Genomic DNA, 14,798 nt, shown 5'->3' with positions numbered 1-14,798 from the left:
GTATTAATCATAGCCTAGTTGTCCAACTAATAATTATAAAATGAAGATTCATGCAGCGGCGAGCATTTCTGTGTCTGCACCTGTTGTTGCGGGCCACGCAGCAAAGAAGAGAGCGCTGGCCGAGTTTGAAAACATTGTGGAGCAGGACGAGGATGACGACGATGAAGTACAGCAATACATGCGCCTCAATCACAACATGGAAGGTGATGGACGAGATGTGCTGCTATGGTGGAAACAGCACGAGACTGTCAAGACTGGCTCGCTCTGTGTTTCGTGTCCCGCCATCAGCAGCAGCAGCGAACGTGTCTTCAGCGCAGCGGGAAGAGTGATAGAAGAGAGGACTGGGTTAACACCTTCCACTCTGGTTGCTATTCTTTTTCTCCACGATGCTCTGTAAGAGACTGTTCCAACTTTTCATTTGACTGGACTTTATTTTCGTTTAACTGTTGGAAACTAATGGAAAAAAGAATGGACATGTTCTGTGGTGCATTTTTGAGGTAAGATAACCTGCAAGTTTGTTTTTAATTAATTTAATTTGTTTAGATTGTAGGCTATTTCTCATTTCATTTGCGAGCGCTGTTGCGAGCCTGCCTCAGTATTTCAAATTTTTATTTATTTTACTCACTGTGGTTTAATAAATAAACATATATTAAACTAACTGTCTGTGTGATATGCTTGAAGTGTTTTATATCTATGGATTTTATTGTAGCCAAGTAAAGTATTAGCGGTAATTTGAGAGGCTTAATTGATTAAATATGTTTTAGGCTACTTGCTGTCGGCTCGGCTGATTAACGTAAATCTTCATTTAAAAAAAAAATGCTCCAAACATTTTTCTAAATTAACTTGATAAAGAAATGAAGAGAAACATAACACAAAACTGACCCCTTTTTTAATTGTTGCAAATAGGGCAGGCTTCTGCTGTGTAATAAAATAAATGAATAAATAAATAAAAACACGGGCTCGTGTCGGACTCGGGCTGATAATTCTGATGAGCTGTCGAACATGGGTCGGGCTAGGGCCTGAGCGTCTCGGGCCAGGGCCGGGCTCGGGCCTAGATTTGAGGCCCGTGCAGGGCTCTAGACTGGAGCACTATATTATTGTTTCATGTGAAGGTGTTTTGTCAATGGTAGCGCTGGCTAACTGGCTCAAGGACTCCTCTCTGTGTCAATCACAGCAGGCCTGGCCAGCTGACCAATCAGAGCAGAGCAGGCTTGAGGAAGGGCGGGGTTTGCTCTGAACTTGCCTGGAACAAATCGTTTAGAAATTACTGGCAAATGATTCTAATATTAAAATGACAATGTTTTCTGACCTCCGATGCATTTAACCCTCTGGGCTTCTTCGCCCGAAAACGGGCGAAAACTTAAACGTTTTGAAATGTTTAATTTTTTTGCTTCATCGGATGGGGATGAAACTTGGTGACTTTTGTTGTATTACCTATATGAACACACACAAAAAACAAGGAGATGATTCTGATATGTTAAAGGGTCGTAAAAAAAAAAAATCTCACTTAGCTTCCTCCCGCCCGAAAACGGGCGACATAGGAAATGAATGGGAAATACGAACAAATAGGAAAACTCAGAGAAACTTTTGGTGGTACAAGCTACAGATCAGCAACTGTGCTGAAAAAAAGTGTACAGCAATGAAGGGGTGACACTCTAGAACATCAAGAGTGCAAATAAGACCCCCCCCCCACACACACATACACCCACGCACACAAACACACACACACAGATAAACTGGCGACTGCAACAGCAAATTTGTAGAATATTCCACATAAAATCAATAAATGAAAAAAAAAAAACTTGCTCAAATGCACACACACACACAGAGAGAGAGAGAGAGAGAGAGAGAGAGAGAGAGAGAGAGAGAGAGAGAGAGAGAGAGACTGGTAAGACTGCAACAGCAAATTTTGAGAATATGCAAAAATAAATAAATAAAAAATACAAAAAGAGACTCTCGCTCAAATGCAACACACACACACACATTCACTCACACATACACACACACATTGTGTTCCCTTTCTAACCAAATGCTATAGTTTGATTGTAATCATAATGCAAAACCTGATACTTATCTAAACATTTTTGTTAAGAAAATAAAGTAATCATCTTTTAGAATATCTAAATGTATATCTAAATAAAAAAAAACGAATAAGATAGAGAAATCATGTCTAAAACAACAAAAGGAATCAAAAAGCCTTTCTATATAGGATATATAGGAAGCTATAGACAGCCTACAGGCTGGTACAGGACATTACACAAAAGTGGCTATTTTTTACCTTACACGCCTAATATATATACATGTGTGTGTGTAAACAAGTTTTTATCGAAGTTTTCCTCTCACATTTGCAACTTTAAGAAATTTGAAAAAGCAACTTAAATTAAAAAAAAATTCCCATTCACTACCATTATAAAGCTCGGAAGAGCCAGGACATGTTTTAATATAACTCTGATTGTATTCGTCTGACAGAAGAAATCCACAGCTAGGGCTCGACTCCGAGATCACTCCTGTTTGTTAGGTTGAGTAAATGTTAAGTTACATCAGCAGGAAGCTGACAGGCTTCACTAAAGAGAGGGAAACGGTGTTAAAGCAGTGCTGATGGAGCCTCTTCTCTCACCGTGCTGGCGGGTCGGAGAGCTGCTCCCTGCGGCGGCGGAGGTCACGGGTCTGCGGGCGGAGCTCTGCTCATCGTCGGACTCATCCCGAGCCTCAGCCGCTCTCCTAGCGGCCGTCGAGCTCTTGGCTGTTTTCACAGGCATGATTCACGGCACCTGAAAGCACATCAGCCCGAGTCAGACACTGAGGAGCATTCTCCGGTAAACCCCTAACATGAGGAGACACACCGCGGACAGCTGCAGCTCCTCAGCCGCGGTGAAGAGCTCCAGCACCGAGACACTCTTCAGACCTCACAGGTTTAAACTCGGAGCTCAACTAAACTAAAGAAACTACTCACGACAACCCAGCTCGGATAAAACAGTGTCGTCAAACTTTCCAAGCCGAGAGAAAGAGAAATATATCGACTTAAGTAATTATTAGAAACAAATATGCTGGAGACGAATCAGCCGTCAGTTTAATAAAGCCGGGTTATTCCGTTTGTTCATTAACACAAACTGACGCTTCTCGATCCGCAGAAATGTCGTCCTTTACCTTCGATTCGGCTGGTTTCCGTCGATTTTCCTCCGATATATGCGCGTAAAGAGAGTAAAACTAGAGTAAACCGAGGGGTAAAACCGGTAAATCTGCGCGCTCCGCTTCCACGAACTGAACTCTCACTCGTAAATGGCGCGTAAACCGAGCGCACGAACCCGAGTCCGTTGTCACCGCGCGGTGCTTGATGGGAGCGCGCATCACGTGACCGGACAGATACCAATCGCATACTGATGCACTGTGTTGTAGTCTAAATAGTGCGAGTAGTGTGTTCATAGTGCGGAAGTACATAGTGTGTAGCGCTCCGTTTGGAACGCAGTTTTAGCTTGTTTGTTTTTAGTGACAAGATGCAGACTGAAGTCAATTTAAAAGCAATGTATTTAAGAAAACCAGTATAAATGAAGTAGCTAAAGAAAAACAAATAAACCTGTTTATTTAAAATAATAAAAAGACCGCTTTTAAAGTCATTGAGTCTGTAAGAAATGCATCAAAAACCATTCGAAACCATTTAAAATAAAAACAGAGATTAGATAGATAAAACAAACACAGACCATAGACTGTATAAAAACCACTGATCTATAGTATTGATCAGTGATAAAAACACAGAGAGACACACACATCTCACGAGATGTAAGGCTTTTGGTTTGGATGAACTACATCTCAGAATTGTTAAACCGTTCGCTTCCCAGTGTACTGCAAAGAAAGTGACCTGTTCCACTGCTTTATTTGTGATAGATGTCATAAACATAACTCAGTGGATAATTGCTCAATGTCCCCGTTACATTCCTGTATTATTGTTTAATTTAAACTTTAAACATTGATGCTGAAATCTGAAAAGCTGACTAACTTTCTATTAAAAAAAAAAAAGCAGTTCCTTCCTCTGTCCAAGTTTTCATATTTTCAGAAAGAAGTTTGGGTTTTCTTGTCATGGTGTTCCACTCAAAATAACTGACTAGGAATGAGTTCTAGATATTCACATGCATTCTTGTGAGCTTCTAGTGTTGGGTGCAGGTCAGGTTTTTACTTACTCTAGTGTTTTATCTCTACAGTACTCAAGGACCACAAAATGAACACTAGTGCAGTCCTGTGGTTGTGTATCACAACATTGTAGAGCCACACTGTGATAAAAACTAAATCAAATGTAAACTTTAAAGGGAAGTTTTATTTGCACATTAAGTTTTCTGCTTTGAATGGATCAAGACCAGGACAAATGACATTGACTTCCTTGAACTTCAATTGGGTCTGGGCCAGGGATGAAAATAACTGTTTTGTCCACCGGCCACTGTGTCTGGTGGATTTCTAAATCTACCAGCACTCAATGTTTTTACCAGCCACTTTCTTGTTTTTAACCGACAATGTGTAACTGCATGTGAAAATTAATACTACAAGATCTACAATACTTAAGCAGTTTATTTAATCTCAAGTCTCAATGAAATACGGACATTTTCTCTTTCAGTGATGCTCAAAAATGCTGCCTATCTAGGCAGCTTACTAGGTTTAGAAACAGCCGACTCTTGCTGAAGCAGCTCATTCTCTCAACTCCGTAGCCCAACCGATGATACACCGCACGGAACTATTTTAATGCACAGAAACATTTTTACGACATTTTAAACAGGTTTCGTACGCACTAATAATGTTGTATTTAATTCCAAAGGAAAGGATTCACCAGTATAAGTGCATGTTTTTTTTTTAGTATTTTTTTATTTTTATTTTTTTGTGGTTGAGGAAACACATGGGGAAAAGTCCCCTGTTCAACACTGTATCACTGAAAGAAATCTCGGCTCACAAACTTTTACGCCGTCGACAAACGAACGCACAGTGTTTTTAATACATCGTTTTTATGCGTCTCGTCACGCCAGTGCTGTCAAACATGTGTAGTGATACAATGTTTGTTTTTACAAACAAAAAAGAACAGCATAACAAATAGACTGTTAATAAAATGTCACTGAAGAGATGTCCCTCTTACAGGATCAGACGCTTTGGTCGTTTATTTATGAGATGAACAATTCTCCACCATTGATAGAATTTTCTAGTTTTCTGTGTTTTTACTGTTATACAGTAGGAGGCGCTAATAGACACCTTCTGAATGAGTACTGAATCTCTGGATCAAGACACAGTGAAGAAGAAGCAGAAATAAGTTATTGTGAACAGTATGTAAGCAGATGCAAATGTAAAATAACTCAACCATCAAACATTGAACAGCATATAAATCTAAACTGTCAAATTGTTGCCAAATGACATGTTGATCCAGGAAGTGGTTTAGGACTGTGAGTCTTTGAATGTGTGATGGAAGCGATCTACATCTATGTTTCTGAATAAAAAATGCTGGCGGTGCAGTCATTGCCCAGAAGACAGAGTTATCTTTTGTCTCTTCTGGAGCACAAGGCTATGGAGGAGTATGCACCAGGGAATCATCTGCCCTTCTGCATCCCCTGTGGAGTTTCTTCTTGTCCAATAAGGATGGAGGCTTGTAGCCTAGCTTCAACTCCTGGACGCTCAGTGAGGGGACTGTCTTCTTCCCCTGGTTCTTGCCCTGAAATGAAGAGTAGTGGTGTTCACCCGGCTGGACTTTGCAGTTCCTATAACCTCATTCAGGTTACTAAAACAGTCAGTCCAGTCCACTGGGCCCTGGACGATCAGATTACAAACACAACCAACTCAAACCCGGACTGTCAGACTCCTGTTCTTCTGTGGATTGCTCACCTGCACATTCACCCCAAAGCAGCTAAACAATATTTAATTGTAATAATAGTTCAATATAAACCTTGATGTTTGTAACTGATACCAAAATAAAAAGAAATAAATACAAATGCTTAACTTTATTTTTAAAAAAACCGTTTTATTTATTTATTTATTTGTCTTAGCTTCTGACCTTCAGTGATATAACTCAATTTAACATACAAAAAAGACAAATGACAATGGAAAGGTTTTCTTTTCTTTTTTTTTTACTTTAACTTCACATCTGCATTTCATTTTTTCTTCTCCGGTGTGTTGTTCTTCTGTTTTCCAGAAATGCAGCACAGCTGAAGGGTGCAGGTTGTGTAGGTTGGCCAACACAGTCTCATGATAATTTGTACCTATTTTAAGGTTTGCCAAATTGGTAACAAATTTGTACAATCACATTCAAGTTCATTTTCAATCAAACATTTTCAGGCGATGCCCACACCCCATTAAGAGTTTGCTTTAAGGGTGCAGCTATATGCTTACTTTTTAAAATAACAAATTAAATGTATGCATTTAGCAGACGCTTTTATCAAAAAAACTTACAGTGCATTCAGGCTATCAATTTTTACCTATCATATTTTACAAATCAGATGTTTATCATAAATCAAATGATATGAATTTTCCAAAGACTTAACTAAGAAATGGAAAGTCTTAACTCAGATCAGTTACTAACACAGTTGTGCACTGTCTAGCATTGATTATTTCAGGATACTCACTGTAAGAACCAAACATGAATGTGAAAATGTGAACAGCTGCTAGTGACACATGGGATGCATTATTGTGAATGCATCAGCTGTTCCAGAATCAATTATAGAGAGTTTCTGGGTCTTCTAGATGTTTGCAGTGTTGCTCGTCTTTCCTCCATCGCCTCTGTGCTTGAGTTCAGATTGTCTCCATCCACCTCCATCATGATCTCCTCATATGTGGGCAGATAGTTCACCTCCTCGTACGTGGGAAGCATCAGCACCGGGGAGCTGAAGTCCCCTGTGAGAGAGTCCTGGGAAGCGTGTCCATGCAGAAGTGATGGCTCCTCGGGCGTCTGACGGCGGGGACGCGGACATACGATCCGCTGAATGAAGTAACCCACCACGAAGAGCAAGAGCAGGATCAGCAGTCCCGACAGCTTACGGACCAACCATTCCAGATTGTCCAGGAAAGAGTGCAGAGGGAGTTGATGGATGGACGTGATGCTGCTGCTGTTTCGTGTGCAGCATCGCTGGTCTTCATCACACTGGATCTCTACACAACTGCGCACAGCCTCGCAGGAGAAGCTCATAAACCCAGATGCAACACTCAGCCATGTCCTCAATCTCATCCTTCTACCATCAAGCTGTCCGGTGAGGCTGGTGTCTGTTACAGTGTAACAGAATATCATCCGATATATTTATTTTCTTGTCTTTTCATACAGCACATTGGAGCGATGATCCCGTACGAGCCCCCAACAGATGTTTGGAGATGAGAGTTCTGGCGCACACTTAGTAGAAACGAAAATCACAGATCAATGTAATAAAATCACTCTCTTCCTGTTGTGAGGTAATGTCATTGTCGTTTTGTTAGTTTGGTTCAGTTTTCATCGCACTGTTGCTCATAATTTACATCCTCAGACTGGAGCAGGAGACCTCAGAAGCCACCTGATTAAAAATGCATGGCACTGCTTCTCTGTGGGTTTCAATGGACCCATTATAGCCAGAACCAACTCAGACTAAACACCCCTCCTGATACGCATACACTGCAGGCTTTGCTGCTCGCAAAGAACCCAACAAATGACTTATGAGATGTTTCATTTTACATGATACAGTTCATGTTACAGGGTAACATGATTAGTAAGGACTGAGTAATACAGATGCTATTGTTTTCTGGAGCTTCTTCTAATTACAGGTCAGTGTCTGTGCTGTGTGCTATTTTTATTGTTGCTAGTATATCTGGCTAAATTTGTGTTTGTTTGTTTTTCAAACAATAAATAAACTCTGGCTTTGTAACATGTAACATGGGCACTGTAATTTAGTGTAGAATGACTGGTACCACCTCAAAAATGACTTAATGAAACCTCAATGAAATAGGCTATGTCTTCTATATGGATATATCTGTATTTGATTTTTTTCATTTGTGATGCGGCGTAAGGTCTTAGGGAAAAGTATGCTTTACAGAATTGGCTTGATGTGCAAATGGAGACTAAATTGTATTATGGGCCTAGAAAAGGCAGAATGACTGTGCAGTATACATTTACCAAAGTTTGCTTGTAAGGCTGCAGTCGATATTCACTTCTCATAAACAGAGCTAATGTCCAATTGGTCAAATGTGATTACTGGAGCATTATGCCATTAAAAACACTGGAACAGAGTCGGGTTGGCCAGCCAGATTCATGAGGGATCGTGTTTCTCACTGCAATCGCTCTCATTTACTGAAATGTGATATGTGGTGTCATTAGTAAAACACTGAAATATGATTGCTGACAGTGACTGCTGACATACGTTTCAGTGGCCACTTCTTCATACTGCCTTTTTGTTTTCTAATGAACAAATCCCCATAGGTAAAGGCTTTTCATACTGCCTTTTTTTAAAGATAGTATCACTGTGTGTGACTGTGTATCAAATCAAATTGGCAGTACCTCCTTAACTACCAGTCACCATACTTTGACGGTATTTTGTTGGACAGCAGTAGTTCTACAGTTAAAAGACAGCTGTATGCTGTGACTGCACCGTGAACAGGAGCAGGACTTATGATTGATGGAGCAGCATTATGCTCACAATGCTTATCTGTGTCTGTATCAACATCATGTCTTCTACATGATTATACAAGTGATTTCCAATTGTGATCTTGTGTTACAAGTTATTTCGGAATTTTGACTTCATTCAAAAATTATCGTGGCACTAAAATGGCTCCATATTTACTAAATGTCTTAATGCAAACACTTGGCCTTTAACCCACGGGGGAATCAATTCATGGCAACAGTTTAAAAGTATCCCAATTCCATGGGGGGAAAAGAGGTGGACATTACAACCAATTTCATAAGAGATTTGTGGAGAGTTGAGCCCAGATGTCAGTAAATTGTTAATTTTAGCATGCATTTGGTCAAAAAGCACGAGTGTTATACTGGATGATGACTGAATGTGTTCCAGATTACACAATGGCTATTCTGAATAAATGTGAATAGTAGCATCATGTATGTAAAACCACAGTCCCACTACACGTTTTGTTCCACTGACTTCCCTTCATGCACATGCGAATGCATCAGAGACTGGAAACACAAGCCCGTGCGAAAAGTTTTTGCATTTCCAAAGTTCTGAAGATGTCATATCATGAACGTTGCAGCGTCTGAACCAATTTTGCATGCTCAAAGTGTAGTGTGATCATGGCTCTATGTTGAGCAGGTTTAGTGGTGTTGTGCCGTCTCCCTGTGGTCCTGTTTGATATCGCGCCTTGTCTGGTGGTTATTTATATAAAAAATGTTGTAGGGATGTGGGATATATTCTGGATAAATTGATAGTCACAATTTTCTTTTTTTGTTCAAATAGATGTATCTTCAAGTCATCTAAAGCTGTGGCTGAACAAAGTTGTAGTTTGTGTTCTTATTTCTCTTTATTTCAGTGTTTGTTCATAGCAGGTGTTTGAATGATTGAATGTTTCAGGAACATCATACTAACATTTAAATAACATTCTACTAACATTAAGGAAACTGGATCTTTTATGTTCTTGGAAAGTTACAAATCAATGTTCCTAGAATGCTGAATTTTAAATCAAAATTAGGTTGACAGAACGTTCGAGGAACATCATAACTTTTAAAAACGTTAATCTAACGTCAAGAAAACTGGACATTGTTTATGTTCCCAGAACCAACACTCAATATTTGGAGAACGTTCTTGTAACAAAATTCTGTTAGCTGGGAAAGTACCGGATATAATGCTATCCCACAATGCTATGTGGTGGCTGTAAAATAATTCTTCTACGGTGTAGTTACAATAATATTACAGGACTGTCCGTCAATTTCACATCATGCATTTGCATTTACAATAAAAACATGAATACGGTGCACTGTTGTTAATTTTATTATATAAATTACATCAATTGCTAACATTGAACTTAACAAAAAAGCAAGTAATTTACTAGAGGTTCTGACAAAATGTGTATTGCTCCAGTCTTTTTTTTTTTTTTTAATTATTGCAAAATATGCACCTCTTCTGTGGCAAATTTTTATTTCATAATGATCCTTACTATGTGAAGTCAAGCAGCAGAAGTTAAGTGAGAATATACAAATACTACTGGCCCATTTTGGGGTGAACTAAATTTACAAGACTAGTTTTACACGTCACTTTATATAACACAGGGTGGTCATCCTTTGCTGCTTCACCTTTAAAAGAAAGGGGGGGGGGGGCAAAAATTAAGAGTATACCCACTTCTCCCGGCACCACTCCACCACTGTGTGTACTGTATATATATATATATATATACATACATACAATATACTACTCACCAGGATATTCAATAGTGTTTCAATCCACATATGCTAGCTAGTGATGGGAAGTTCGGATTATTTTACAGACTCAGATCTTTGAGTCTCATTCAGTAAAATGAACAAATCTTTTTTCGAGTCATTTCGTTCATTTTCTCAAATATAATTAAAATGTTACATGTTGCTTCCCCAACACATCTACTAGTACTTAAAGGGATAGTTCACCCAAAAATCTAAATTATGTCATTAAAGACTCATGTCGTTCCAAACCCGTGAGACCTCCGTTTATCTTCAGAACACAGTTTAAGATATTTTAGATTTAGTCTGAGAGCTCTCAGTCCCTCCATTGAAGCTGTGTGTACGGTCTACTGTCCATGTCCAGAAAGGTAAGAAAAACATCATCAAAGTAGTCCATGTGACATCAGAGGGTCAGTTCGAATTTTTTGAAGCATTGAAAATACATTTTGGTCTAAAAATAGCAAAAACTACGACTTTATTCAGCATTGTCTTCTCTTCCGTGTCTGTTTTGTGAGTTCAAAACAAAGCAGTTTGTGATATCCGGTTTGCAAACGAATCATTCAATGTAACCGGATCTTTTTGAACCAGTTCACCAAATCGAACTGAATCGTTTTAAACGGTTTGTGTCTCCAATACACATTAATCCACAAATGACTTAAGCTGTTAACTTTTTTAATGTGGCTGACACTCCCTCTGAGTTAAAACATAAAACATAAAACAATATCCCAGAGTAATTCACTTACTCAAACAGTACACTGACTGAAATGAAAGCTTTAGCCTAAGTTCTGCCAGGAAGACTCAATTACATCGTCACTTATTACCTTCATCATTATCCAATCACGTCTTTATACTTCAGTATAAAAGATCGTACTCACACATGTTTGAGTTCGCAGATGCCGACGTGATAACAACCGCAGATGCCGACGCGATTGTTCCTTGCTCAAGCTGTTGCGTTTATTGATTTACTCGCTATAGTTAACTTTGTGTCTTGCAAACTATCGCGAGTTTGACGTTCCCCAAGATGCACACGGGATCGTTGGCTTTGCTCGGTGTCGCGGTGACTATCTGCGGTCGTTCATGTCGGATGATATACAGGCTTTTGGCTTTTCTCGGCAGACGTGGTGAAACATTGGTTTCGTGTGCTTTCCAGGGTTGCCAGGTTTTCTCAAAACCGCCAATTACTACTAAAAACTAGCCCAATTGCCTTCAAAAGTGGTTTCCCGGTAGAATTCACATTCTAGGGGCTAAATATGACATTACTGGGGTCACCTCAAACCCCGGACAGGAAAAGCAACCTGCAGCCAAAAAATAAATAAAACCCCAGTCTTGGCAACGCCGGTGCTTTCCAAGATGTCGTGTCAGTGCTGCTTGGGTCTCAATCAACAAATATTTCATCTGTACGCTCACCTGAACCTGCACGAATGAAGTCTCTCTGGACCAGCAGACAGAATCAAGGCCGCCGGTCTCTTTCGGCAGCTCGCCTCCATCACTTCATCAGTCTACAGCATTATAAGTATCATTTGTGTTCTATGCACTCGTGGCGCTTGGGCATTAATTTTATTCTCTCCAAGGTTTTATATGCACACGTTCAAGATAAAGCACTGGGCGTTTCGTGCTTGTTTATCTAGCAGACTCGCACTGCTTAAGATGTTGATCATATTGCATGCAATGTTTTGAATAACTCTTTCGTAATGAGGCATTTAAGGCTCGTAATAAAAGCTACAATCTTTTATACCGATAAAGATTGTTGTTCGCATTATTAATTTCCGTAAAAATATGCTTTGTCTAGCACACTTATATATTTGTTGTCTTAATCCTATGCTTTAATCTTTGTTATTCAGTCATCGTTCATTTGCGTCTATTACTGAATGCTTCGTACTGGAATGAGATTCTATGGCTGTAGATGCAGAGAACCGTTGCTCTCACCTCATCTTTACACGGCTTACTCTTGGACTGGCGCTATCATGAACACTGGATCCATCAAGCTGACGTATATATGGACCCTTTCATTGGAGTCGTAGGTAAGATTCGGCTCAATGCTCAGCAGGCATCTTAAAGTCCACGTGACACGGAAGTTGCTGCTGACTTTATTTCAGAGTAGTGACATATCTCCAGTTTAAACCGAATATTAATTAGCGGGCATGGTTTGTTTGCGCTCCTGGTCTCCGTCTAACTCCTAGCAAACTAACGGCTGGAGGGGTGTGTTTAAGGATGTTCTGCACATGCTGTCAACTAACGTTATCAGAAACAATGCATTACAGAGTGGAAATGTTCAGATTTCGATTAAAGATCACGAAGACAAACAATGATTAATTGTTTACATCAAGATTAGCAATGCGTGCTAGTAAGTTTAAGTCAATTTCGATTTATGCGGACTTTAAGCTACAATCAAGTCTTGTTTATTTCGCGTATCTACTGGTGCTGGTTCATTCTGTCTCTCATACCTATCGACTTCTGTCTTACTTGGCTGTTGCTGCCTTCACATTACACACACTGTGTGGCACCTTGCATAACTCCTACCATGTAGTCTATCAGGTAAGTTTGTCCAATTACTGTTCATGAAATTCGGCCTATCTTGGCCTTCACATATTATAGTCTATCGAGATCTTCGCTTAACATCGAGTATTTTTTTTCTTTTTTTATGGTCTTGCTGATCTGGCTTATTTTCTACTTTGGGAGGGAATCGGTTTCTTCTGTGGATTCTCTCAGTTAGATAGAGTTCTATCAAGCGTGCACAGGAGTCTAGCCTAAGGAATGTTATGTATCTGTATATGCTCTTAAGTCCCTGCTAGGACCCTAATTCTACCTCTATCATTTAACCTAACCGAATGGCCTCTCTCACTCAATGCGGTGTTTTCGAATTATCATAATCTGCATCAATTGCTATGTACATGATCATCCCCACCATATTTCTGTCAAGATTAGTCCCTAAACTATTTCACATAAAACTCAAGGTACAGTTTAATACTCCTCGCAAACTAATGGTGGTGGTCCTTTTCACATGCTCCTCATGTTAAGTCAATCACGGTCTTCAAATACAATGGCCTATCGTGGTCATCTACACACGGGGCTTTCACATCACAGTCCGTCGGGCCTCACTTTACATGGCCTAACAAGGCTTCACATTACTCACCCTAAAACAGCTTTTGCTCATTTGACCTATCGTAAGTGAATTGTTTACAACGGTCTATTAATGTCCTTCGCAAAAATTTGGCCAGTGATGGTTTTCTCTGCCTTGCTAGTCTTTTCCAACTTCTGTGGCCCGCCGGGGCTGTTCCCACTGCGTCCTCTCGTGGCCCTTATTACTGTTCTGGCCCGCCGGGGCTGTTTCTGTGGCCTGCATCACTGCTCTGGCCTATCGTGGCCCCTATCACTGCTCTGGCCTATCGTGGCCCTATCAGTGCACTGGCCTATTGTGGCCCCTATCACTGCACTGGCCTATCGTGGCCCCTATCACTGCTCTGGCCTATCGTGGCCCCTATCACTGCTCTGGCCTATCGTGGCCCCTATCACTGCTCTGGCCTATCGTGGCCCCTATCACTGCTCTGGCCTATCGTGGCCCCTATCACTGCACTGGCCTATCGTGGCCCCTATCACTGCACTGGCCTATCGTGGCCCCTATCACTGCTCTGGCCTATCGTGGCCCTATCAGTGCACTGGCCTATCGTGGCCCCTATCACTGCTCTGGCCTATCGTGGCCCTATCAGTGCACTGGCCTATCGTGGCCCCTATCACTGCACTGGCCTATCGTGGCCCCTATCACTGCTCTGGCCTATCGTGGCCCCTATCACTGCTCTGGCCTATCGTGGCCCTATCAGTGCACTGGCCTATCGTGGCCCCTATCACTGCTCTGGCCTATCGTGGCCCCTATCACTGCTCTGGCCTATCGTGGCCCCTATCACTGCACTGGCCTATCGTGGCCCCTATCACTGCTCTGGCCTATCGTGGCCCCTATCACTGCTCTGGCCTATCGTGGCCCCTATCACTGCTCTGGCCTATCGTGGCCCCTATCACTGCTCTGGCCTATCGTGGCCCCTATCACTGCTCTGGCCTATCGTGGCCCCTATCACTTCTCTGGCCTATCGTGGCCCCCTATCACTGCTCTGGCCTATTGTGGCCCCTATCATTGCACTGGCCTATCGTGGCCCCTATCACTGCTCTGGTCTATCGTGGCCCCTATCACTGCACTGGCCTATCGTGGCCCCTATCACTGCACTGGCCTATCGTGGCCCCTATCACTGCTCTGGCCTATCGTGGCCCCTATCACTGCACTGGCCTATCGTGGCCCCTATCACTGCTCTGGCCTATCGTGGCCCCTATCACTGCTCTGGCCTATCGTGGCCCCTATCGTTGCACTGGCCTATCGTGGCCCCTATCACTGCACTGGCCTATCGTGGCCCCTATCACTGCTCTGGCCTATCGTGGCCCCTATCGCTGCACTGGCCTATCGTGGCCCCTA

General features: G+C 41.4%; 1 protein-coding gene across 1 annotated transcript in view; it reads right to left on the bottom strand.

Moving 5' to 3' along the window:
- LOC132123121 (structural maintenance of chromosomes protein 4-like) overlaps positions 1 to 3,308 on the bottom strand; it is a 30,088-nt gene extending 26,780 nt beyond the window's left edge. Inside the window, exons 1-2 of the mRNA XM_059533660.1 lie at positions 3,148 to 3,308; positions 2,618 to 2,771 (exon numbers count right to left, since the gene is read on the bottom strand). Of these exons, the coding sequence (XP_059389643.1) occupies positions 2,618 to 2,759 (142 nt within the window). The 5' untranslated portion in view covers positions 2,760 to 2,771; positions 3,148 to 3,308. The remainder of the gene's footprint in view (positions 1 to 2,617; positions 2,772 to 3,147) is intronic.
- Positions 3,309 to 14,798: the final 11,490 nt, after the last annotated feature.

Source organism: Carassius carassius, chromosome 41, assembly GCF_963082965.1.
Source record: "Carassius carassius chromosome 41, fCarCar2.1, whole genome shotgun sequence".
NCBI lineage: Eukaryota > Metazoa > Chordata > Actinopteri > Cypriniformes > Cyprinidae > Carassius > Carassius carassius.
Note: the sequence above shows the minus strand (reverse complement) of the source record. Positions and strands in the feature narration are given on the sequence as shown.